Genomic DNA, 27,735 nt, shown 5'->3' with positions numbered 1-27,735 from the left:
GTCCAGGGCAATCAGGCAAGATAAAGAAATAAAGTGCATTCAAATAGGAAGAGAGGAAGTTAAATTGTCTTTGTTTGCAGATGACATTATCCTGTATTTAGAAAACCCCATCATCTCAGCCTGAAAGCTTCTTAAGCTGATAAGCAACTTCAACAAAATCTTAGAATACAAAATCAATGTGCAAAAATCACAAGCAGTCCTATACACCAACAACAGACAAGCAGAGAGCCAAATCACGAATAAGCTCCCATTCACAATTGTTACAAAAAGAATAAAATACCTAGGAATACAGATAGGAACTCTTCAAGGGGAACTACAAACCACTACTCAATGAAATCCGAGAGGACACAAACATATGGGAAAACATTCCATGCTCATGGATAAGAAAAATCAATATTGTGAAAATGGCCATACTGCCCAAAATAATTTATAGAGTCAATGCTATTTCCATTAAAGCACCATTGACATTCTTCCCAGAATTAGAAAAAATATTTTTAAATTCATATGGAACCAAAAAAGAGTCCTTATAACTGAGAAAATCCAAAGCAAATAGAACAAAACAGGAGGTGTCACACTACCTGACTTCAAACCATACTACAAGGCTATAGTAACAAGAACAGGCAGACAGAACAATGGAACAGAATAGAGAACACAGAAATAAGATCGTACACCTGATCTTTGACAAACTTGACAAAAACAAGCAATGGGGAAAGGATTCGCTGTTTAATAAATGATGCTAAGAAAACTGGCTAGCCTATGCAGAAAATTGAAATGGGACCCTGTCTATACACCTTATACAAAAATTAACTCTGGATGGGTTAAAGGCTTAAATACAAAACCCAAAACTATAAAAACCATAGAAAAAAATCTAGGCAATACCATTTAGGACATAGGCATAGGCAAAGATTTCAAGGTGAAAACATCAAAAGCAATTGCTACAAAAGCAAAAATTGACAAATGGGAATTAATTAAACTAAAGAGCTTCTGCACAGCAAAAGAAACTATCATCAGAGTGAACAGACAACCTACAGAATGGGAGAAAATTTTTGCAATCTATCCATCTGACAAAGATCTAATGCCCACAGTCAACAAAGAACTTAAACAAGTTTACGAGAAAAAACATACAACCCCATTAAAAAGTGGGTGAAGGACATGAACAGACGCTTCTCAAAGAAGAGATTCACGCGGCCAACAACCATATGAAAAAAAACTCAACATCACTGATCATTAGAGAAATGCAAATCAAAACCACAGTAAGATACCATCTCACATCAGTTAGAATGGTGATTATTAAAAAGTCAGGAAACAACAGATGCTAGTGAGGCTGCAGAGAGATAGGAAGGCTTTTACATAGTTGGTGGGAATGTAAATTAATTCAACCATTGTGGAAGACAGTGTGGCAATTCCTTAAAGACCTAGAACCAGAAATAGCATTTGACCCAGCAATCCCATTACTGGGTACATAGCCAAAGGAAAAGAAATTATTCTGTTATAAAGATACATGCCCACGTGTGTTCATTGCAGCACTATTCACAATAGCAGAGACATGAAATCAACCCAAATGCCTATCAATGATAGACTGGATAAAGAAAATGTGCTATATGTACACCAAAGAATACTATGCAGCCATAAAAAGGAATGAGATCATGTCCTTTGCAGAGACATGGATGGAGGTGAAAGCCATTATCCTCAGCACACTAACACAGGAATAGAAAACCAAACGCCACATGTTCTCACTCATAAGTGAGAGCTGAACAATGAGAACACGTGGACACAGGGAGGGCAACAACACACACTGGGGCCTGGTGGTGGGTAAGGGAGAAGTGAGAACATCAGGAAAAACAGCTAATGCATGCAGGACTTAATACTTAGGTGATGGGTTGATAGGTGCAGCAAACCATCATGGCACATGTTTACCTGTGTAACAAACCTGCACATGTACCCCAGAAGTTAAAATAAAAAAAAGAGAAGACATAAAAAATTTTAAAAAATACACAATTCAGTGGGTTTCTAATATATTCACAGTTATATATCCAGCATCACAATAGCATTTTGTTTTAAGAGCTTACAATATACCATTGTGCAGACATTTAATTTCTTTTATTTAATTAGTCTCCCAAGCATATTTGAATTTTTCCATTTTTAATCTGGAAGAAGCAGTACTTTCATGATTGTCTGTATAGATTTGTGCACGTGTGCATATATTGCTGTCATAGGCATTTCTAAAAGTGGATTTTCTTGGTCAAGCTCCAAACACTTTAAAATGTGATGGATCTTAACAAATTTCTTCCCAACGTTGTGCCCAGTTTAACTTCCCCATCAGTTTATGCTCCTGCTAGTTCACCATACTCACCAATATGAAGAAGCATGGATTTTGTATTTATCACTCTGTGAGGCAACAACTCATTGCTTTCATTTGCATTTTTATTATGTGGGGTTTAGGTATTTTTCAGTTTTAATGGACTATTTGCATATATTCTTCTGTGAATTTTTAATTTGTGACTTTTGCTGGTTTCTTTATTTCTTTATTGGATTGCCCACCTATATTCATACTGATTTGTAAAAGCTTTTAATGTGTTAACAATACTCACCCTCTATCATATATGTTGCAAGCACTTTTTCCACATTTGTCTTTCAAGTCTGTAAATAGTGCTATTCACCACATAAAATTTTAAACTGCTGTGTGACCAATATTTTCCTGTTTTTGGTTCTTGTATTATGCTCATAACATTTCTCAGTAAGAAGAAAACTGTTGATTTAGTAAATGGGAAATAATTATTTTTAAAGTAATAAAGTCGGGGTGAAATATTTTTTATTTACTTGATATGACTAGTTGTTTTCTTCTTTTGCCATTAATTGCAGTCTTCAAGCCAATGCTTCTTTAGAAACATGACAGATTTAATACCAACACTAGGACCATTTGAAGACAGAGCTGTGTGTTTTAATAGAGATAATATCTCAACAGGAGTTTGTGCGGCTGACAGTCTCTGATGTTCTGACCACCTACGTCACAATCCTCATCGGGGACTTTCTAAGGGCATGTTTTGTGAGGTTTTGCAATTATTGCTGGTGCTGGGACTTGGAGTACGGATATGTAAGTATGATGTTAATTTTGCTCTTGTAAGGTTTTTCCTTTGTAATTCATCATTTATGCACACTATATAGGAGAAAGGCATCATAGAGTTTAGTGGATGGGATCACCTTTTTAGGTGCCAATAAATGACGACCAATGAGTACATTTATAATGCAGAGAAGGTCAGACTTGAGTATCATGGTTTACAATATTCTAGTAAAATTAGCACAAAATAGCAAAAGCAATGGACTTCAACTTGTTAGTTGAAATGTTGAACTCAGTAAATCTTGGCCCTGTAGCCCACCTTCTCCCTATAAAATTACTAGCATTTCTAGAAGCAGGGAAAGGTGGCTAATATCAACTGCATATTCTATGATGCCTTTGAATTCTACTAAACTCCTGGATACTATCGTGTGCCAGTCACTCTGCAGTAGATGGGGGGGGGGATAAAAGGATTTGATAAATATGGTACTTGCTTCACAAAGTTCACAGTCTAATAAGAGCTTGACAGAGACACACGCAAGAGACTGCAGAAAGCTCAAGGAAGGCCTAGTTTGCTGTCATGCATCTGGCCAGTGGTGGAGCTGAATTCTGGAAGGGACGGCTTCTTTTCCTGAAACAATGGCTCGGGTTTCTCAGAACCACACTGGTACTGACTCCATCACCAGCTTTCCCTCTATGCTCAACCGCAGGTCCCCCAACAAAGTCTGAGGGCAACAGCACAGTCATCACTCAGTGACTAGCAGGTCGCCTGGTTTCCACTGTCCTCCTTTGTAGTCAAACTGGCTTCAGTCATCCCGGAAAATATGACCTGGGGGGTTGGTAGTACTCATTTGCTTAAAATCTTCCAGTGACTTCTCAAGTACTTAGAATGATTTCCAAATCCCTTTCTAGGCCTTCAGTACCCTGGATGATCTGCTTCTTTTCTTTCTTTCTCAAGTCATTTGCTACCACTTTTGCTCTTGCTTTGTAAAGTTCACAAACATGGGCTGCTTTTTAGGCTCAAACACAAGACGGTCCTTGCATTTGTAATTGCTGTTTCTCCCGCAAGGGGTGCTGTTGCCCTAGAACTAGGAATGGCTGGTTTCTTCTTGTCATTAAAGACTCAGCTATTGTGTTACCTCCTTAGAGCTCTTCTCTGACCACCTATTCTAACGTAGCTAATCAGGCACTGTTTATATCAACACACTGTTCTGTTTTCTTCATAAGATGTGCATCTATTTGACATTACTCTTGTAAAATGTACTCATGGTCTATCTCCCTTTGTTAGAATGGATACTCTATGAAAACAGAGGCCCTGACCTCTGTTATTTGAACTGTGTGAGTCACGTAGCAGGTATCATGTCTTGACTGGCTGTTTGAATGTTGGACCTCCTCATTTTTGCACCATCAAAGCAGCACTGTCTATTGCCAGAACTCTGCCTCCTTCGAAGCATGTGCCCATGGAGTCTTAGTGTAATGTTTTTGAGTTATTGAGCCAGTAATGCTTCTCTCCTCACCAGCGAGGGAATATCCTTTATAGCTGATCTTCTATCTCTTTTATCTCTTGCCCTCTAGTCTCTGGATAAGTCCTACAGTTAGGACTGTTTTCAAGATTTCAGGCTAGGTCTGTCTGGCTGTCTGACTTTGAGATGGTACCTTTTATGAGGTCATCTCCATCACCCTCATTGAAAGTGCCTCCTCGGACTGGCCAAAAGCAGTTAGGTAATGCTCTTCGGTGAACGACAGTGAGGTAATGGCTATAGATACAGGATGCTCTTGTGTTGCTTTCCCATTCTTTGCTATGAGATATTCAGCTGGCTTGGTTTCATTTCTATTTTCCTTGCCTGATTCAGCTCCTCTGAGGCAGACATAAAAATTGCCATTTCTTCCTTAGACTATTGCTTGGCTTGTGCTTACCTTTTATCCCTTGGCTGCTTTCTTCTTAAGTGGCAGAAAACCTGACTGCAAATAGGAAGTCAATATTACATGACCTGGATGCATAAAAGCTGTAATTAAATGACTGTAATTTATTATTTATTGACTGCTGACAGTGTTCCTGGGTTAGTACAAAGTACAGGAAAAAAGACAAGTTCCCGTTTTAGGTCACAGAGAAGGAATTTTCTCCCACGTTACCTTGGGAAGGCTCAAAAAAGCTCTGTCAGAATCAAAACAAGTGTTAAAACATTAATGATGGATGATGAATCTTTGATGTAGATCCCATTGTCATTGACTTACCAAATGGGTAGCTTACATGGGTGAGGGCCTACTAGGTGCAAGCCATTATGAACAAACTCTGTGCTAGGTGGTAAAGGAATGCAGAGATGTAGAAGATGTAGACTTACGTAGAGGTTGCAAATGTGGCCTGCAGGGTGGATTCAGCTAATGGTTATTTTTGTGTGGTATGCCCAGTGGTGGTGTTTGTTTTTGTTTCATTTTTTTTGAGCTAATATTTTAAAATGAGAGTTTTTACATAAAAACACATGGATTTCTTGTTTTTCTTGAAAGGCTGGCAAAATTAAGTCTGTATTCCCACTAGGGAGAAATTGGCTAGAGTTGAGAAACCACCACCATCTGCAGTTGAGATATTCATTCTCCAGTTCCTCATACTCTTCACCACTCTTTTCTCTTGCAAACTCCCAATATCAACAGAGAAATCAATTATATGGCCCTTTGGAAGAGAAAGTGTGTGCGTGTGTGTGTGTGTGTGAGAGAGAGAGAGACAGGTGTGCATCAGTAGAAATGCAGACACGGAGGAGGAGACATTTGAACTAAGTCTTAAAGGATGATCAGGATTTCAAGAGATGAAAGGAAGAGTTCCTGGTGGAGGGACAAGTATAAGACAGGGTCCCAGAGCTAGACAGTATGGACAATCCAGGTATAAATTTAAAAAACTAAAATGAGGCTGTTTTAGAGCAGAAAAGGCTGATAAGAATGTTTTTCTGCTATTCTCCTAGACCTGCTAATCAACAATATGGTTTCAGAAAGTACCTGTCATGAAGGGAAGGACAACCTGAGATGGGCAGAGGAGATACTTGAGAATTCTGTCAGAAATAAAATATAAAAACATGATTCTTTCTGATACACACATGCACGCACACGTACACACACACACAAAGCACATTTTTTTCTTCTGAATTACAAAAATAATGCCAGTTTATTGTAGAAAATTTGGAAAATATAATGAAGCTAATATGAAAATAAAAATCATATGTAATCTCTGCCACTAATGAGATTATTTGGATTGTTGAATCAAATAGTATTAGATAACAAGCACTACATATTTATATATAGTAACATAGATTTTTATAAATATACACATATATACATTTGTATATGTATATATGTATGTGTTTAAACAGATAGATAGTAGACTGATTACCTGCTTTTATTTGTTTTACCTAACAGTGATCATTTCCCAATACTATTAACTGTTGTTTTGTCACATACCTTTTAAATGGTTGTATAATATTCTGTATGTGGGTGTAGTGTAATTAATCTAATTAGTTTTAATTTGCTTTAAGTTGAACTGTCTAATTATTCTTATGATAATAAGTGTGATGACATTTCATTATATCTGTAAATAAGTATCTTCATAGATAAATCATAGTGGATGCATAAATTATTTTCTTATGATAAATTTCTCTGAGTTGAATTGCTCAGTCACAGAAGAGGGCTTTAAAAAAGTCTATTCATTTTTATTACAACAGCCTCTGTAGAAACTCTGCAGATTTCAGCATTAGATTCAGAGATCTATAGAATGCTAAAGTTAGGTGGATTTTGACACAAGCAATTGTAATGCTTGTATTTAACATATGAAAAATTGCATCTGTGAATTGAAATGAGGTTCCTAAGTTTATGTAGCCAGAGAATAATAAGGACAATGAAGTACACTTCTGGACAAAAATGTTATGTTAAATGTACTGAATTATATACTGGCTCTATCTGAGTAAGTTGGGGTAAAAGGGATTGTGAATATTTTTCAAGACATAAATTTATGGTCATAGTGTTATCACAACAAACCTATGGAGATTAACTAAGGTGGGAACATTTCTGGCTTGGAGCAGATTGCTACCCCAATGTAAGTTAATGTAATGTAAGTTAATATCTCCCAAGGCTTCTCTGAGCACAGTTCTCAGTGTTTCAGAAGAGTTCATGGGGAGTAGAATAGTTTGTCCCTAGGAAGGATTTTAACTGCTCTAATTTAATACAAAGTGTGGCCTCTTGTAAACTCTGGGTTTTCTATAACAGTTCAATGCAGAATATCTTTATCTTTACTTCAGTTTTTGTTGACACCATTCTTACTATTTACCAACAAAGCAAGTAAAGAATATTCAGGAAGAAATAGAATTAGATTCAGGGCATGATGGGGTAAGGGAATGTTCAATCAACTCAGCATGGTGTTCACAGTTGCATTTTTCAGGTGATCCCTGCTCACTTGTGAGAGCGGAACAGCAATGGGAGACTGCTTTAAAGTCTGATGAAGGGTGCTCAAGATTATCCGTAAATAAGAGGCATATAATTGACTGACTACCTGAGTGGATTCCCAATCATATTACATTGTATTATGTTACATCTCAATGTACTACTTATTTACTGCAATGTATCAGAAACTCTACAATGTACTTTGCATATATTATTCCATGTGATCGTACATATACAATAAGCAATGTACTGCTTATTTACAGCTATGTATCAGAAACTCTACAAAATACTTCACATATATTATTCCATGTGATCACACCAGCAATGCTGTGAGGTGGTATTATTGTTCCTACTTTACAGTAAACGGAGGTTTAGAGGATGTTAAATAATTGCTCAAAGACACATTGCTGGTTAGTGGTAGAGATAGGCCTGAAATTCGAGTCTCATCTCCTTCAAACCCATCAACCAAATTTCCATCATGTTGAATGTACACTGTAATGCTTGACTCTAGAAATTTTAAAAATTCTGCCAAAACTTGAGTCATTAATGCACTAAACCTATGGCTTTTAGAACTCAAAGTGTTCCTAGGCTTAGGCAGGCTACCTGTGGTAGAATGGAGTTAGCAAATGAACTGGGATACAGAATTAGAAGATCAATGGTTCTGTAGCTGGGAACGTGGAGATACTATATATCAGTTCGGGAAGGTAGCATGATAAAGAGTCAGGAAGAAATCATCAGCATCCCATAAGGGGTTGAGAACATGGGAACAGGAACAATGCAGACTGCATTTTAAGTGTTCCTTGAATACGTGGACAGGATCTGTCTGCAGTTAACAGGCTCCTACTCTCAACTAGGGTTGAAGTACAAAGCCTCAAGTGTTCAATCATCCTAGCAGACGAGGCTAGAGTTTGTCCTAGATCAGTGCTTCTGAAATTTGAGCATACGTCAAAATCCCCTGAGGACCTGTGAAAACAGCATTTCTGATTCAGTAGATCTGGGGCAAGGCCCGAGAATGTGCTTTTCTATTAAGTTCCCAGGTAATGCTGCTGACTCTCGTCTGAGGACCACACTCAAGAGCCACTGCTCTGGAGCCACAGCCCAGACCAGCTTGCAGCTCTAAGCAGAGTGATTCCAGCTGTGAGAAATGGGATTTATGTGGAGAAGGTCAGACAACTCATGCCAAGACAGAATTAATTCTCTGTGAGATCCTGAATTGCTTTTCATGTTATCCACAGGTTGGCAATCTGCCTCAAATAATGAAACTTGCAGAGAGAGAAGGGATAGTCTCAGGCTTTTTCTTTGTCCAGTGAGCACCACATGTCTTCCCTCTAGGTGGGTGACTGACCTAGCACATCACGAGCAAAGGTCCAAAAATTAAACAACATCATTTCCAATCTGTCGACTATGATAGACTTTAGCCCAAATCCACATGGGCTTTTCTGGTGCTGGCCCCCAACAATCTTACCAGGAATGAGCAGTCATTAGTGAATGTATTACACTTATCTCATTCAAATAATTTTATGATCTCAAAGTTCAAGAGAATCTGTTTTTTTCTTTTTCCCTAACCATCTTTTACCTTTGAGTTTTTTCTATTTTAGAGACAGACAAAATATATTGCAAATTGATTTATATTTATTAAAGTATTGCTTTAAAAATTAAAAATGTAATATAACCTAATGTTTAAAAAAGCCTGCCTCTAAAACAATGGGCACTGACTTTTATACTACATATGTGTAGTTTTTTGCCTTCTCATATGTTTTAGTTTTAAAATGAGAGCTTCTGTGTTTATTGCATAAGTTAAATTGCATTTCTAAGGTGTTTACAGAGAAGCAATTCTTTCACAACTGGGTCTGATTTTCAACCAGTAACATATTTTTACACTAGAAAGGGATCTTAGAAATGAACTAGTTCAGAGGTTGGCAAACTTTCGCTGTAAAGGGCTAGATAGTAAGTATTTTAGCTTTTGCAAGCCATAGTGTCTCTATTATAATTGCTAAACTCTGTTGTTTTAGTACTAGTCATAGATAATATTTAAATGAATGAATATAGCTGTATTCCAACAAAAATTTATTTGTTAGAACAGGTGGCAGTCTAGATTTGGCACATGGGCCTTAGTATGCTGACCCTTGGTCTAGTTCATTTTTATTGATTTATGTGTCAGGAAACTAAGCCTAATGAGATAAGTGACGTGCCCAGCCCACCTAGCTAAGAAATGGTAGAGTGACGTCTAAAATTCAGGTTTGAATCCCAGTCAAATGTCTATTCTACAAATCCACTTGTTCCAGTATGGCCACCCTATGTCCTTTCTCTGCATCAGACCAATTTATAGATCAAGGAGGTTTTTCCTCCAGCTGTCTCTGCTGCAAACACGGCAGAAAGCTAGGGACCCTAGGATGTCCTTCATGCTTTTCTAGTCAACTAGTTATAAAATATTTCATCTCCAATGACCTTCTGGAGGTTCATGTGCTCGTGAGAGAGTGAAGAAAATAGACATTTAAAACATTGAGCTTTTTCCCACGTTCAGTAGTTTGGGGGGCTACCTCATGACATCATTCTAAGGAGGCAAAGGTTTAAGATTTGATTTTTAAACTGACATAGAGAAAGGCTGTTCCAAGGCCACAGGTGGGCACAGGCCACCCAAATGAGCATTTTTCAGATGTGTTCTGTGATCACACAGGGCTCCAGGGGAAAAGTACTGAAGATCATCCAGAGCAGGGCACTCCCCTAGAAGGAAAAAGACTCAGAGTTAATGTTCTCCAGATAAGAAACAATTCATTTTTCTCCATGAAGGTCACATTTTTTTTCATTGCTGATTTCAGAACAAAAATTGTCAACCAAACCTTTTTGTCTCTTGTGAACATTGCCCTTCTAGAAAATCTGTAAACTAGCAAAACACTTTGTAGCTGTCCTTCAACAGTATCTAGAATGATACTGCAGTTATCCAGGTCATCTTTGTTCTGTTTAATACACAGGACTCTTTGTTATTTCATTATGTATCATCTTATGATTTTACCTTGAGGGTTAACCATTCCTGTTATGCCATACTTGCTGTTCTTTCCCTGAATCTGTTACAAGGCAGATTGTCACTATGTTCAGTCAAATAGGAGAGTAATACTGCCTTTTAGGAAAGTGATGAAGTTGAGGCCTGGATTCATGAGACTCTTGAGGCCAAGCATTTGAAAGTTGGGAATGGTTTTGTTGGAGTTCCAAATCAGGAACCAATTCTATCTTCTTACAAATATATTTTTGAGATCTTGGGTTTGGGAGGAACAGAGGCTCTCTTGAGTCATCTTTGTGTGTGTGTGTGTGTGTGTGTGTGTGTGTGTGTGTGTTGTGGAGGGAGTTGTTTTGGGGATATGTGTGATCTGAAGCACACCTGGAGATAACAGAATCTGAGCAGGGCTAGGAACCTGCGAGTGTCTTGGTCTCTTTTTCATGGTCTTCTTGGCCCTCTCATTTCATATTTGCTGCTCTCTTATTCCCTTATGACCAATTGGTCAGTCTCCTCTGATTCTCTATCCCAAATTAAATAAAAGCCAGTTTTATTGCCCTTGCTAGTTAGCATTAACTCCATTGTTAGAACCTCTTGTTAGGATGCCTAATGCATCACCAGGAAACCTTTGGATGGGCCACCCTATCACAGTTTCCCACCTCCATCCTATTGCTTTTTTGTGGCTCCTCTGCACAAAAAGCAGCCTAGTGTTGCTGCCCTGAGCATGAAGGTTATTATCCTAGACATGGAGACTGGACATTCAACTGAATAACTTCTTAAGCTTTTGTTATATATATTTTTTGCTATATTTATTTTATGTTACAGTTAATTCACAATTTTGTTGAAAAAAGTTTTAATATGCAAAACTTAAAAAAGAAAAGGAAAACTATAGTCCATCACCCACATATAAGGTATGACTATCTTGCTGATTCTTTTCCAGTCTTGGTGTGTCGTTTCATATAGTTGATTAATGTGTGACTTTATATTTTTTGTTTAACATTAGAGCACAGTTTTTGCTCATGTATGTAAATATTCTTTCAAAATGATTGTAATTTGTTGCAATATATCATCGTATAAATATACTGTATATACGTGACTAATGTTCAACACTTACATGGTTTCATCATTGCTTGTTAAAGTTTATCATCACATCAGATAATTTTATTAAGACAGATTCTAGAAGTTTTCTTACAGAGTCAAAGAGAATAAGATTTTTAAAGCTTTTAATATGCATTGTCAAATTGTTTTTCTCAAAGTTTGCTACAGTTTTTACTTTCACCAGCAGTGTATAGGAGAGCCTGTCCTGCTACACTTTCAAAGCATTGAATGACAGCCTTTAAAAATGAGTCTCACCATGTTTAAAAAAAATAAAAAGGTGCTTTCTTTGTTTTATTTATCTCCGGTTACTTATCCTAGTGATTATTCTGCTATTGTTACTGCAAGGAAGTAGCTGAAACCCTAGCCATGCCTATGCAGAACCACTTGCCTTTCAGTTTTGACCACATGAGATGCTAATCCAATGAACATTGTGTCTCCTCTAGCCTTCATACACCGAATTCGACATCAGTGGCAACGTCCTCGCTCTGATCTTCAACCAAGGCATGATCTGGTAGGCCAGCTGTTGGACAGCTTATCACTTACAGAAAAGCCTCCCAGGTTATTTTGGCATAAAGCATTGAATCCTGGTGTTAGAGGAGAACACAATCGGTGTCTAACTCCATATTTACTTTCGTGAAATGGATGCCTGTACATAGTTTCCTTTTTTTTTTTTTCGTATCTTAAATGTCAGTCATCAAAGGTGTCTTTCTGTTTTGCAAGGCACTCCTTCATCAAGTAATGGGAGTCTGTGTTCTGGTTGGCAGATTTATTTGAAGACTATATTTTTATATTTTGTGACACCAGGATCTAATATTAAAACATTAATAATTACATTACCACATGTTAAATACAAAATAAATTAACATAAGGCCTTTCTGAGAGACCGAGTTTATTTTCTTGTCACTACTAAATTTATTTAAAATGTAACTTATAGCTACTTTAAAAAATAATACCTTATCAAATCCAATAGTTTATAGAGGTGAAACACGTGTATTAGGAAGGTCAAGTTAAAATATGATCTTCGTTTTGTAACTTGTTTAATCGGGCCATTGGCACATCAGAATTACTATTTTTTTTTTTTGATGTGTGAAGGGTTGTCATATCTTTTATCAAATAAAAGCATTCTCACTATAAACTTGACAGGTTAAGATGAGTCGATACAGTAGAAATCATTTTTGAGTTTAAGAGCTGAATCACGGACCACGTGTCTTGAAAATCTGTCACTTCAGATTTCCAGCCTATAAGCAGTTACAATAAGGCTACTTTATCCTGGGTATATGTGCCTAAGACAATATTATGCTACCAACCATACCATTGTCCTATTCACAAGTACAAGTATAGACTCAGTTTTTGAACAAGTTTCATATATTGTACAAATAGAGCTGTCCTGAATTATTAAACCTTTGGGTGCTGACAGACACTGGACCCGTCTGCAAATGCTAAAACTGTCTTGCTTCTGTCACATAAAGACCACCCTCAAGGGCTCCATCATCTTTCCATGGGGACTGTTAAATTCCTGTGCCTGACTAGGTAAATCAATATGGAAAAGATGTTATACAAATATCGTTTCCTCCTTTGCCAGGTAGGTTTAAAAATCTAATTTTTATCCCCTTTCCAAAGTTTCCAAGTATGACTCACATGTCCAGACTCACTAAGGAAGGAAATGTATCTTTCATTTTCCAAGCAAGGAGGAAAGTTGAGGTGGCCGGAGGAATGTCTACTGACACGAAAGTAAAGGGAGCAGCTTCTGTGGGTTCTGAGTTTTCATTTCCTGGAGTTCAATTGGCTGTCATGGCAGAAAATGGCTATATGGCTATGGGAGTACGGAGAAGCCACTGTTCTATCAGTGGCGTTTACACAAAGTGTCATAAATCCCTCAGCCTCGTAGTTACCATTCACACAGACATATGCTGCACGTCGATTGTGTTCTTTCAGAGTTAAGACAACAGATTGGCCTAGAAATTTGTTTTTATTGTCAGAAAACCTGTTATAATGGCTGTCTTGATTGGTTTCACTTGTGATTTTGCAACTATTTTTGTCCACTACTGTTCGTATTGAAATTCTTAAATATCTAACATGTTTTTCCAGTTCTCTCATGGGCAGATCCGTTATCAGAATCTCTGCACTGTCATTTTCTGTCTGTTAATTCTTCAGACAGTGGTCAGGCTTGCTTCTGGCTAGTTTGAAGAGCATATTAGAACGGGATTGCATTTTTTGAGTATACAGAGATATTTACACACTTTCCAAAGTTCCAGAAGCAAACTGACCATTATTCTATTATTCACCTTCACGTCAATGCTTGGCACAGATACTCTTTTCCTAACCTTAGGAAGGTGATGAGGGAGGGGGATGTCATGTAGAGGGAGGTGTGGGGCAGGTGTAATGTAAAATTAGTAGGCTTACTCTGCACAAAGGTCCTCACACACAATTGTTCCATTATTTTGTGAAGCATGAGGATATAATGCCGGAGCTTAACCATTTTCTACAGAAACAATTAAAAAGGTACAGGGATTTTGTATTCAATTCCATTGGACTGTGACTGGAGACATTGAATTACTGCTTTAGGAATTGCTGAGTAGTGGAGGTTACTTATGCAGATGTTATTAACATCAACATTTATAGATAAAATCCATTTTGCTATGATTTGGTTGAATGCTCAGTAACCTTTATTTACACACTTACTGTTTGAAATACACGTGATGGTTTCTGTGGTAATATTTTTAAATGATGAAAGCACATAATATCTTGATCATAGCAGGATATTGAGAAATGGCACAGAACATACAGTGAGAGAGAAAATGAGTTTTGGACATTGCTCCAACACTGCTTCATTGGGTACCCTCTGGCCAGGTTTATCACCTTTTTCTTCTCACCTTCTCAGTTGATCGGATGTGAATAATTTACCTGACATGTACATGTCACTGAAGTAATAAGGAGAGTTAAATAAAAGAAGCTTTCATTTTCTTTGATCTTCCTGGAAGAAAAGCATTTTATAATGCTAAAGTATTACAATGATTTTTACTGACAGATGACGGGATCAAGCCTGGGTAAGGGACTTAGTAGGCCGAGCTGATTAGTGATTCATGAGCAAAGATAGGATGAGCATTAAGATTCAGATATTATTATGCCAGGACTTATTTTTCTAGGTTATGGCTCTTGAGTTATTTGTTCAAAATGTCTTTGTGATATTTATTTTGAAATTTTGAATTTTATTTATAGATGCATGCACAAATAATAAGCATATACCTACAAACAATGTGCGTGTATATAGGTACAAATATATGTGGTTTTAGGCAAGTCTCGATTTTGAATTATGTGCAAAATTATGTTTTAGAATTGATTAGGTTATGCAGCAATGAAACAATCTCAAAATCTTAGCAGCTCATAAAAAGAACATGTTCAATGTGGGGTGGAAGAAGAGCTTTGCTCTTCTTAGCTTACCTTCGCTTTAGAGACCCGGACTGATGGAATAGGATCCATCTGAAACATTGCTATCACACTAGCAGAGAACGAAGAGAAGGAAAAACCACACAGGGCTTTTAAAGCTTCTACCCAGCAGTAAGGGCCTAATTTCTTTTCCTGCTTTATTGGCCAAAACAAGTGATGTCGCCACCTGATTTTTAGAAAGACTCAAAGTGTATTACATCAACAAGTATTGGTATTGGGGGATATAATCTGGTGCTTTGCAATTCTAACCCATTAGCTGGGACTATCACTTGCTTACTTGCTCACTTTTTTGGCGTTCCCTCTCTCTTTCTGTCCTGTAACAAAAGTATACTGTATTGTTTTAAAATCTATCCCCCCATTAGAAAAAAATAGTTTAACTTCCTACAAAGTCTTTGTTCAATTCATTATGGTAAAATATCATTCAGATCTATTGCTTGAAATCTTGTCAACAAGACAGCCCAAATTGTGACAATATTCCACTTTTCAAAGAAATGAGTTAACTGGGTTGGCAAAAGTTCAATTATAGCGGAAACTAATTTCTTCATTTAAATTAAAAATGTCTCTATAATGAATCAAATTTACATTGGATTGGCTAAACAGCTATTCAGGGAGAACAAAATGCTAATCCTAGTTAGAAATGTTGCGGGCTTCATTATAGATAGAACAGTTTAAAAGACAGGGCTCCCCTTACATTTTTAAAATAAGTGCACATGTATCTTCTTCTGATTTTGAAATAACAATGCTATTTGTATTGATTTATGGTGCTAATGAATTTTCTCATCCAAGAAGAGTGAAACTTATTTTGTTGAAGTAATCAACTAAGCCATCAAGTAAAAGTGACCACACCAAAGCGGTTCCTACCTAAAAGTAGTATTTTAAAATACTTATAAAAATTCAGATGCACAAAGCAGAGAATTCCCAAGACAAGCTACAGAAAGAAAGTAAACAGATAAACTAAATTTAAATAAATGTGTGGAATTTTCATCTCAAAAACCTATAATCTAGTTATACATTTTCAATAAAACCCTATTTTAGGAGGCATAAATACATCATTGCAATTGGCTTTAAAACACCAGATCACCTACAAAGAGAAAATGATCAACATCAGAAAGAGAAAATTTATTTTAATTTTTTTCTTTCATTAAGCAAAAATTTTTTTCAGTTGTACAGTCATGGCCTACTGCAACCTTGACCTCCTGTCATTAAGCAAAAATCAATTATTCATTACAAAAGTGATTAATTCAAATGTGCAGTTTATTTGAGTAGAAGTGACTTTAAGGGTTAATTATTTTTAACAAGTTATATTTATAGATATATTAGTCAATGGTATAAGTGTTGGGGAAAGTTTATTTTAGAATTAGAAGAAAGAAGTAAAACAATTGTAAATATTGTTTACCCTGTTGTAGTTTAAATTCACTAATGACAGTAGGTTTAGTTAATTAACAACATTCTTTCTATGAAATAATTATGATATGCAATTCCTACAATAATGGGGAAAGTGGCAAAATGTGTTTAGAAGTTGGAAATAGATAAGTGCAGTTTATTTATGAAAAGGGTTTGTGTGGTTGAAAGTAGCAGTGTATTTTCTGCCTTTGGAAAAGAAGCCTGATGTCAAATAAACAGGAGCAGTGTGACTTTGCTATGGAGTAAAGACTCAAAACTGAGCAGAGTTCTGTTTTCTTTCTAGGATGGGCTCCTTCTTTGCTCCCAGCCTCCCAGGCATCAATATCCTTCGACTCCACACATCCATGTACTTCCAGTGCTGGGCCGTTATGTGCTGCAATGTTCCTGAGGCCAGGGTCTTCAAAGCTTCCAGATCGAATAACTTCTACCTGGGCATGCTACTGCTCATCCTCTTCCTGTCCACCATGCCTGTCTTGTACATGATCGTGTCCCTCCCACCATCTTTTGATTGTGGTCCCTTCAGGTCTCTTTTTGAAATTTGACTCAGGCATGATGTTCTTTCAGGGATGGAAGTGGGAATGGCCATTCATTGTATAAGCTATTTTTTTTTCCCCGAACAATGGCATTTTTGGTTGGTGGAAATGAGATCCCGGCTGGGCGCAGTGGCTCATGCCTATAATCCCAGCACTTTGGGAGGCTGAGGCAGGTGCATCACCTGAGGTCAGGAGTTCAAGACAAGCCTGGCCAACATGGTGAAACCCCATCTCTAACAAAAATATATAAATTGGCCAGGCGAGATGGCAGGTGCCTGTAATCCCAGCTACTTGAGAGGCTGAGGCAGGAGAATCGCTTGAGCCCAGGAGGCGGAGGTTGCAGTGAGCTGAGATGGGGCCACTGCACTCCAGCCTGGGGGACAAGAGCAAAATTCTGTCAAAAAAGAAAAAAAAAAAGGAAAGAAAGAAAGAAAGAAAGAAAGAAAGAAAGAAAGAAAGAAAGAAAGAAAGAAAGAAAGAGAGGGAAAGGAAAGGAAAGGAAGGAAGAAAGAAGAAAAAAAAGGAAAAAAAAAAAAGAAATGAGATCCCTTGGGTATTCAGGTTCAATAGGTGACGTGGAGATTCTTTGGCAAGTTCTGTCTACTTCCTCATTTGGGAATCATAAAAGAGAAAATACTTTATACTTTTCCAGGCTCTGCCTGGGTAAAATATGTATGGTGAATCTGAGCTGTTTCCACCTTAGGGAATAGGTAAGAGCAAGGTCTGATGACACTGGTTTGGATGTGAGTTTGCCTGACTCTGGGCCATCACATCCAGACATGGTCAGCTCTCACTACTTCTCTTGTGCATCACTACCTTAAAGAGAGAGAGAGAGAGAGAGAGAGAGAGAGAGAATACCCCACATTTTACCTAGGAAAGAGAATTATTACTAAATACTAATGAGCATAAAGAGCGCCAATTTATTATCCAATTTGCCACATGCCAGTGAAAAAAATTAAGGCTGTTCCACATATATATTCTCTCCCAATTATCATTCAAGTCAGGAATCAAGAGTCACAACAGCTCCTTGATCCAATTTAGAGATATACATTTCTACAGTTCTCTATGACAGAGCTCTCTTCTCTCTATGACACGTATGAGAAAACTAAGTCCCTGGCATCTGGAGGATGAGGTTTCTTTCCCTAAAGGGCCTTAGAAATGAATCTACCACAAGTTCTCCCAAAAATCTCTGCGTGTTGAGTCACTGGCCAGCATGCACTTGAACTGCTTCTCCTTTTCAGTGAAGGAAATGAGACTGTAAAAAGCCATGTGAATGATATACATGATGCTGTAATGCCCACATATAATTCCCCCTTTATGTTGTCAGATCTAAGTTATTTAATTAAAGTCAAAAGGTTCATTGCCGACAGACTAAGTATATAAGAGACATTTTCACTCTAACAGTAGTCTGAGTTATTGCTTTGCCGGAAAACAAGAAAATGTTAAGCCAGCTGATTGAGTTAAACTAGCTGGAGCTCTATCTACTCATCAAACTGATGTTAAGAAGCTCTGTTAATTCCATTGTGTGTGTGTGTGTGTGGGTGGGTGTGTGTGTGTTTCCAAGTGGACTGAAATAAATAATGCAGACAGTGACATCTGGAGACTAAATATGAAATTACAGTCTTGATGGAGACATTTGTCTCAATAAATCCCTAACCAATCTCGGAGTACAAAATTCAAGAAATATGCCATTCAAAGGCTTTAGTTAATTGCAAATTATTCACACAACTGGGAAGGGGTATCTCTATGCTATTTAGATTTTTTTTTTCATGTCAGTTTCCTCACTTTGGAGCCAAAGGATGTTTACATTGTTTATTTGTCTGGACTTAAAAGTTTGAAAGGATTGTCCTGCTGTAGAAATGAGGTGAGAATGCTTGTATTAGTGGGTACCTCATAGCATGTCATCTTTATGAAACCTGAGTTTTAGGTGATTTGCTTAACCTTCCTAGCGAAGGTTGTCTGACTCTATCTGGATCCTGGGCAAACAGCAATTTAGGAAATATAAATTTGAACCAAGTTACTGGAGGTAACACAGTGATGGCTAGTTGCTTTCCAGTGTAGGGAAGTTTTCAGGTAAGATGGCTATAGTGCATTTATCCGTTCAGTAAAGCAATGTGATGAGATATTCTAGTTTGTCTGGTTTTGTAAGACCTGGCTAGAGAGGGTAAATTTTCCAAGAAACTATTCCAATAGGCTAGTAAGTGGATTTGTCTTAAATAGCTGACAATTTAAAAACTATTTATTTGATGTCCAGATGAAGGCAATTCTAATTGTTCTATAGCATTTCCTGACATTTGATGTTTTCTCCCATCTATGTCAATAATTCTGAACGATTTATAGTTCTCTAGGTTTTTATACACATCCCTGCTTACATTATGACAATTTTATTTTTTCATGTATTTTCATCTTACTGCAAAGATAATATGTGTTTATGCTAGAAAACCTAAACATTGTAGAAATATTTTTACATGAAAAGAAGCGCGGTCCGTAATCTTGAAAACCTGAAATAACAATGTTTTAGCATTTTATATTCTGGTTTGCCTTTTACACATAATTTTTCATAACTGAGCTTGTACTGACACAGGATGTTTCTCAGCCCCTTCGCTGGACTCACAGAGGGCACCCTGTCTACTCGCCCTGCTGTGCTAAACCCCTTGTGGGAGGAAGCATGTGGGCAAGCGAGTGCGGGATCTGGCCAGACACACCGGGCACTGACACAGGAGCAAGCTCCATGTGGGGCCTGTGGCCAGACCAGGTGTGTCACCTTGAGGAGAATGCAACGGTGCCCAAGTGAGGGTGCCTATGACCCCGAAGCCCCAGAGGCAGTGTTACAATGCTTCCTGAGTCCCACCATCCTCAGCCTGATGGATGGCAGTGTGTTAGCAGCTCAGTTGGCTCCTTGCCTCATCACGTGGGGCAGCTGCCCTCCACCATAGAAGGCAAAGGGCCAGTGTGACAACCTTTCCTGGGTACCCACATTCAGTGGGCCCCGAGCTCTTGTCCAGCGTCCAAGAAGAATGAGGTCACATGGATTATTGAACGATGGTGAAGATGGATAATTTTATTGAGTAATGAAACTGGCTTTCAGCAGAGAGGGGAGCTGGAGAGGGGCCAGGAAGAGAAGGTCCTCTTCCCCAAAATCAGGTTGTCTCTTCCCTAAAGTCAGGCTGTCTCTACCCTCTACCAACCAACTGAGTCTGTGGTCTTTATAGGCACAAGATGGACAGTGTGTGCTGATTGGTTTGTGAGTGTGCAAAAAAGGTTAAAGTGAAGACATCACTCAAAGGTAGACATGACAGTGTAGAAAACCAATTAGGAAAGGGTAGGTATATGTAAAATAGGTGAAGGGTGGGGATGAATCAGAGGAAAGTGCACCAAACAGGAAGACAAGTTCTCAATCCGGTCTGAGGATTTAACTTGGAGTTTGGCTTTCAGGCTTTAAACTGTCTTTGGCTTGGAGGTGGCATTTCACCAGGTACCTGCCCCTATCTGTCTAGGCATTTGGCTGCCTTGTGTTGCTATCAGTATACTAGGTGCAGGTTTTTAGTATTAAAAGTTAAAATTATATTGTGACGCTGCTATTATATTGCTCATTTGCAATCATGCTTTATGCATCTATTTTTCTTAGTAGTTTAGCTGACTTCCAGAGATTGGGGATAGAGCATTTCCATCTCTGTGGGTCTAGACACAGTAAAGTGCTGGTCAATAATTTGAATGAATGAATGAATAATGACTGCTTATTGTGCACTAAGCACTAGAGGAGACGCAGGGGTAAGTCCATGCACTAAGCATTGATTCTGGTCCTGTGGCACTTACCACCCAGCTGGGAAAAAAGACCTCTTCATAAGCTGTTCTAATCTAGAGTGGTGCTATGCCTACAGCAGGACTATGGATAGACACAGACAACTGGAAAAATAATTCTGAGAATATTGTGTAATAGCACACTTTGGCTAACCTGGCAGGAGAAGGCATTGCCAGGGATTTGTAGATGCTTCCATAATTTGTATGTAATTAAGATATCTGGACTCCTTTCTTTGGTAAAAAGCCTGACCTGAAAAAGGTACACAAGAATCCCCAGGGACCTAGTAACTTTGCTTTGGGTCACACTGAATGCTGAGAAGGCCTTTGTGGGTAGGGATAATTTCATAAAATTTGAATCCCCCACTCTAACCTCATTCATCAGCTATGACCTGAGATGCTGGAGAAGGGAGGATAGATGGTCTTATCTTTTTTGGTACTTTTAATTTATCTGCTTATCCTGTATTCCATCTGGCTGGGGCTGTTGAGGGGTATGAACAATTAGAATGGAATGGTGAAAAATAAAACTTTTTGGAATAGGGAGTTATAATCTTATATTGCTTGTAAGCTTCATTCCCTCTTATGTATCATAAGTGTTGAAAATTAGTGTGTAGATCTTTAATTTGTGAAGCAAACCTTGTACCTCTGTAGTGCAATGACTACTGACAAAGTACTTGGAGTCGCTCTGTCTGCTGGAAGATAGTATTGGTTAGACCAGGAGAAAAAAACCATCATCTGGGACTTGTGTGTCATCGTTATTTAGTAGTTGAAAGTGCTTAAAGATTAAAATACAAAAGCAAAACTAAACATTGTATTAAATGTTGCACCAACATTTATTCTGATGATGCGTACAATTTGGTGAAACCCAACCCAAATCTCTTCTGAAAATTGCATCTTTTCATAGTAAAATCAGTATGCATATACAGAGAAAACAATGGTGTAATGAATATCATGAATATTATGGTACAATTCTAGCTATTCCTTAGTAAGTCAAGACATCCTGTTCTCGTTTTTCTAGTTTATAGGAGCTGATACTTGCCTTCATGGATCTGCGCAGTGGAGCTAAGTTGGTATTCATTAGGGCCTGTCCAGGAGAAGAAACTGAGAGGGAAAGAACCCATGATTCGGTGTGGTTACCTTACCTATTAACATATCTGATGAAGGAAGTCTGGTGGAAAATAAGATGGAAGCTATTGCATGGAAAGAGATATTGGATTATATGTGGATTTTATTCCACTGGGCTATTCCTTGTTCTCATTTCCAAGGCTAATTAAAAATTGAGTACACTGTTTACTTAGCTCAAAGAGAGTGTTCTCCTACAAGAGCAGCTGACTGAGAGGCAGATTTATAAGCTATTTACAAAATATATTTCAATCAAAAAATCTTAGAAATACAGTTTTAAAAAAATCTTCTCCCAAAAAGATGAAATGTGGGTAGGGATAATTTCATAAAATTTGAATGCCCCACTCTAACCACATTCATCAGCTATGACCTGAGATGCTGGAGAAGGGAGGATAGATGGTCTTATCTTTTTTTTTTCCCTAACTGCTTTGACTATATGTTTATATTGGGATCATATTTATCATATCTTACCCATATATTGACTACATGGGGCCAAAGTGTCAGCAGTTGTAACTAAACATCAGATTCCTAACCTGAAAGAGGACCTAAGCAGTAATTGAGAAAGATTTCCAGTTTTCTTGCTTTAACCATGGTTTTTCCATACCTTCTTGATAAACTTCTCTCCCCCTTTTTAATTCCCCCAGTGGCAAAAATAGAATGTTTGAAGTCATTGGAGAGACGCTGGAGCATGATTTCCCAAGCTGGATGGCGAAGATCTTGAGACAGCTTTCGAACCCTGGGCTGGTCATTGCTGTCATTTTGGTGATGGTGTATGTGCTTTCCCTCCTCATAGAAAGAGCCTTTGTGATGTTCTTCCTGGCTGCTTTTACATTTCAGCTTTTTCAGCTCTCTCACTCTCCCTAAGGGTTGTGCTGTAACCTATCCAAATGCAACACTGATTACATGGTGGTGAGAGGCTAAAATTCATGAGCCATATTCTGATCCTATTGGATGTAATTCACAGCCATCTGCATCTGTCTTTGCTTCCCCAGGATTATAAGATTTGTTCCCAAGTAACCACAATAATTATCCGTAAACAGCTAAAGCAAGGAAAACATAAATGCTAAATGCTAAATCTAATCGGTACGTTGAGCTTCCCCCAACAGCCCGACCTCCACCTCTTGTTCCATAAAGCAGATGGCTGTGAATATACAGAAATAATGAGCCTCTAAGTTAATATTCCCCTTGGGGGCCCTATAAACTATATTTTAGGGTCAAGGGCTTAAAGGGTCTTAAAAATTTCCCTGTCCTTGTTGTTAGAGGGCCGTCAATAACAGTATGTTCATGATGATAGAATCAGAGGACCAGAGCATCTTGGGAAGTTTCTGTAGTCTGTGCCTTCAAAGTCAGAAGTGATTTCCAAAGGGGAACTTGTCAGATGACTTTTGTTTTCATATAACTTTCATTGGCTTCTGACTCTTGGCCACCACAGATAAACTTACATTCTAAGTAAAAGTATAGACTTGCTGTGGAAGAGCCAACAGCAGCGTCCATCTCTTCCTTTCAGTCCCTGAGTGCCTCCTACATAGAATGCCTGGAGCTGCCACCACTCAGTCAGGGGGTAAATATTAAACAACCCCAGGAACACGTTAAGAACAAAGTTGATGCAAAGGATTTGGTTCATTTAAATAAAGGTAAAACGAGGAAATCTCAGGGAGAAAACTCCCAGTGGTTTGCAGTAAATGAACAGGGATTCTGACCCAGTTATTGTCATGATCACAAGCCACATAAAGTAGTGAGGGCAAGTTTATCTTCTTCAATTTTATAACCTAAGAACTTGATTTAAAGAAGGAAAGCGATTTTCTCTAGGCAAGAGAGAGAGAGAGTAAAATGGTCACAGAAGGACCTAAAGCAGATCCTTTGACAGTAAATCCAGTGCTCACTTCTTTATACCAAGAGGCTTTCTGTGAGGGAGAGCTAATAACCTGTGGGGATAATTAAACAGTAAATCAGATTACCATTATATATTACATAACCTTGATAATGGAGTGCTATTAAGAATCTGATAGTAAATCTCTGGCACCGATGCATTAGAAAATGACCTACTGAATGCAGCATGTTTCACCAGATGGCCTTTGAAACGATTTTCTTTCTCTACATGTCCATGATACAGTGGCTTCTGAGAGCATGTTAATCAGTATCCTGTGGCCTTTGAGAGTCAAGGCCTTTTAGTGGTATGAGTGAGGTGTTGTTTAAAACACACACACACAGACACACACACACACAATGTAAACATCAGATTTTGTTACCATATTCTTAATTTATTAAGAGACATGTTTATTTTTAAGTGAAGGAGTGACATTGTTCAAATGCCTTAATCCAAAGATCTAGCAATCGGTCCTAAGAGTGTTTAAAAGGAATTAACACTGCCTTTGTTTCAGGTACTATTTACACACTGACTCGTTTAATTCCCGTAACAGCCGTGAGAAGTTGGCTTCATTAATCATACTGTCAATAACACATTGAAGTTCTGCCCCAAGTCAAGTGACTAATAAGGGGAATTTAAACTCGTGTCTTCTCCTTCACGCTAATTTCCTACACTCACTTGCAGCACCAAACAGGGATCAGAATCAGTGGGAATCTCAGATGGGCTGAAAGCCACTTGTCTGAGATGGTATAGACCCAGGGTCAGCACACTTTTCCTAATTAGAGGGCCAGAGGCAAATTAGGCCAAGAGGCAAAATTGAGGATATTAATTAAGTAATTACTCATATAACCATTAAAAAAACGGGAAAAACCATTCTTAATTCATGGGCCGTACAAAGCAGTCTGGCAGTCATCTTCAGCCTGCAGGACCTAGTTTGCTTTGATCTGGAGAGCCTGGAGGAAAGCTGGCCCTATGCACGTGTCAAATAGGTATACTGAAAGGTTGATTGTGGCTCTGAGGTTCTGATTTAAAACCCAGATTTTAGCTTATTACTGATTAGATTTTTTTCAAATTCTGAGATCTCCTCTTCTGCTTTATGAGGCCCATACAATTGGCTTAGCTTTTTATTACCTTTAATTAGAGAACTGTACTAGTATTTTGAATTTCCCCCAGTGGATTTTATTATATCAACCTGGATGGCTTTTGGGTATCTAAGCAGAATTCAGGTTAGTTTTCTGCAGGCAGTTTCATTCCTTTGGAGACTAGAAAAAGATTTGCGAGGAATACTTGTTTAATGTGCATTACAAGGCAGAAAATCATGGTGGATAAATAGAGAATTCCGGAACTTGAAAGGACTTGTGAAATCTTTGAGTTCATCCTCTGAATCCAGGAACTTTTCTGAGAAAATCCTTATAATACACCACACACACACACAAACACACACACACACACACTTCTATTGAGTGCCTATTTCATGCCAGATATTGCCCTACATGCATTTATGTATGTAATTTTAGTTAAACTCCCATCACTCATGTAAGAGACAAACAAACTCTGCCAAACCATGTCAATAATTGTGTTGCTAGCACCAGATGGCTCATAAAGGATATTGTCTTTCATTTTTGGGAGTAAAGGAAATGTGTTCAATATCCAGTTATTTGCAGCAAAGAGTGATATAAGTTACCTTTTTTACTGCATTTTTTCTTTGTTTGTTTGTTCGTTTTGCCTTAAGTGAAGATAAGCATATTTATTTTTAACAGAATTGTCTGGCTAGAATTTGCCCTTTCTAGAATGTAAATGTCATTTAAAATCCAAGAATATTCCTTTATACAACATTTTCTTTTTGAGGGAGAAAGAAATGCAAACAATACATTCTACCGAAAAAAATTCCATGTTCATTATCTGTGCCTATGAGGATTATATTCTTAGCTGCAAAGGCCAAAGGACGAAATTTAAGGCAGAAAGTCGTTTTCCTTTTTGTTCGACATATTCCCTAAGCTGCAGTAGGTTTTCCATTCTCTGGAATGTCATTGCCATCCATTTAAAATGCTACTTTCAATTACGATTTAAACTGATGTTAATACATTTCCAGGAAAAAGCTAATATTAGGCAGTGTGAAATAGCAGACAGAGCAAGCTGTGGATCAGGAGCCTTGGGCCCCAACTTGCCAACTTCACCCCAGCTTCATCCCTGTGTCATCCTGAGAGTGTCTCTTTACCTCTCTGAACCTCAGCTTTTATCTGTAAGACAAGAGATTTAGAGTAGAAAACAGCTTAATGTTCATTCCCATGCTGATATTTCATAATTTACTTAATGTAAATTTAAGAAGTATCTTGGGGAACTGAAATATACCCTAAATTGTATTTTTTTTCTTTTTAATTTAGTTTAACCATCTATTATCTCAATGCTACTGCCAAGGGCCAGAAGGCAGCAAATCTGGATCTAAAAAAGAAGATGAAAATGGTAAGATACAATTTATTTCATAGAAATATTACCTTTATTAATGTCAAGTAGTGGAAAACACTGAGAAATCTAATTTTTTTCCCTTATATTTTATTGTGTAGCAAGCTTTGGAGAACAAAATGCGAAACAAGAAAATGGCAGCTGCACGAGCAGGTTGGAGATATGTTTACATTTGTAATTTTTCTTTTTCTTTTTCTTTTTTTTTGGCTTTTTCTCCATTGGATGGTGAGTGACATTATTGCCACGAGCAAGTCATTCCACAATCCTTACCTTCCACCTTTTTAGCCCTTCTCAGGCATCACATTCAGGGGATTTGGTTGCTTTCTGTTGGGAGGGAAAAAAGAGAAATGAAAATGTGGGTGTGTAAACTTGGCAGTAGTGATTTTTAAAAGTGACCTTGAAAATGCACAGAAAATGAAGAAATCCCCCATATAGTCATATACAAACAGCACACACAAATGCAGATGCTCTCCTGCCCATGTTGACTATTTTCATACATGGAAGGATATGGCAAGAAGATCCCAAGAGAGTCGTCTGGGCTTTCCACCACTGATTGCCAGAAGCTCTTTCTAATCCATTAAACTTTCTTTTTTGAAAAACCTCTTTAATTTTTAAAATACTAGAGTAAAGCCAACTTCTAGTTGCCAAAATTAATAATATGCTTTGAGTTCCCCATGGAAAGGTGATACCTAAGAACTTTAGTGAAAACTTTTTCCAACTTTTTCCTCAGTCCTAACTTTAAAACTCTTTATATTAGTAGGACTGTGTCCCCACTGTAAGTAATAAAACACTCAAATTGGTTTAATTAAGAAATAGCAATTTATTTGACCATAGAAATATAGGGAAATGGTATTTTTTTATTTTTATTTTTTATTTTATTTTATTTTTTTTGAGATCTGGTCTGGCTCTGTGGCCCAGGCTTGAGGGCAGTGGTATGTTCTTGGCTCACTACAGCTCCAAATTCCCAGGCTGAAGTGATCCTTCCTCCTCAGTCTCCTGAGTAGTGGGGACTACAGGTGCACACCACCATGGCTGGCGAATTTTTCATTTTTTTGTAGAAGTGAGGTCTTGCTAAGTTACCCAGGCTGCTCTTGAACTCTTGGGCTCAAGTGATCTTCTCTTTTTGGCCTCCCAAAGTATTAGGATTACAGGCATGAGCCACTGTGGCCAGCCTTCAGTATTGCGGGATCTGGCCAGCAGCCCGCAATGCAGCAGGGCTCTCTCTTTGTTCCCAGACAGATCGGCAGGTCGAGAAATAATAGACACACACGAGATAGTGAAAGCTGGGTCCAAGGGGGTCACCACCTTCTAGTCCCACAGTGCCAACAATGCACTGGATATGCCAGCATTTATTAAGTTTAGTGAGGGCGGGGGTAGGTTAGTGAGGGATTTAGGGTCATTTGATTTTGAGGTGAGATGGTCACATGTGGATGAAGTAATTGTTTAACATAACATCTGTATGCAGAAGTACAGTATACAGAGGTAAGAATTTACAATATAGTGTGTGCATCAGCAATTTCTAACAGAGCCTTAA

General features: G+C 38.0%; 1 protein-coding gene across 1 annotated transcript in view; it reads left to right on the top strand.

Annotated features, from left to right (window-relative positions):
* Window positions 1–27,735, top strand: part of TMC1 (transmembrane channel-like 1) — a 194,757-nt gene that overhangs the window by 161,031 nt on the left and 5,991 nt on the right. The window contains exons 15-20 of the mRNA XM_011965144.1: window positions 2,966–3,094; window positions 12,011–12,078; window positions 16,702–16,941; window positions 22,516–22,641; window positions 26,123–26,201; window positions 26,303–26,354. Coding sequence (XP_011820534.1) covers window positions 2,966–3,094; window positions 12,011–12,078; window positions 16,702–16,941; window positions 22,516–22,641; window positions 26,123–26,201; window positions 26,303–26,354 — 694 coding nt within the window. The remainder of the gene's footprint in view (window positions 1–2,965; window positions 3,095–12,010; window positions 12,079–16,701; window positions 16,942–22,515; window positions 22,642–26,122; window positions 26,202–26,302; window positions 26,355–27,735) is intronic.

The sequence above is a fragment of the Mandrillus leucophaeus genome, unplaced genomic scaffold, assembly GCF_000951045.1.
Source record: "Mandrillus leucophaeus isolate KB7577 unplaced genomic scaffold, Mleu.le_1.0 Scaffold715, whole genome shotgun sequence".
NCBI lineage: Eukaryota > Metazoa > Chordata > Mammalia > Primates > Cercopithecidae > Mandrillus > Mandrillus leucophaeus.
Note: the sequence above shows the minus strand (reverse complement) of the source record. Positions and strands in the feature narration are given on the sequence as shown.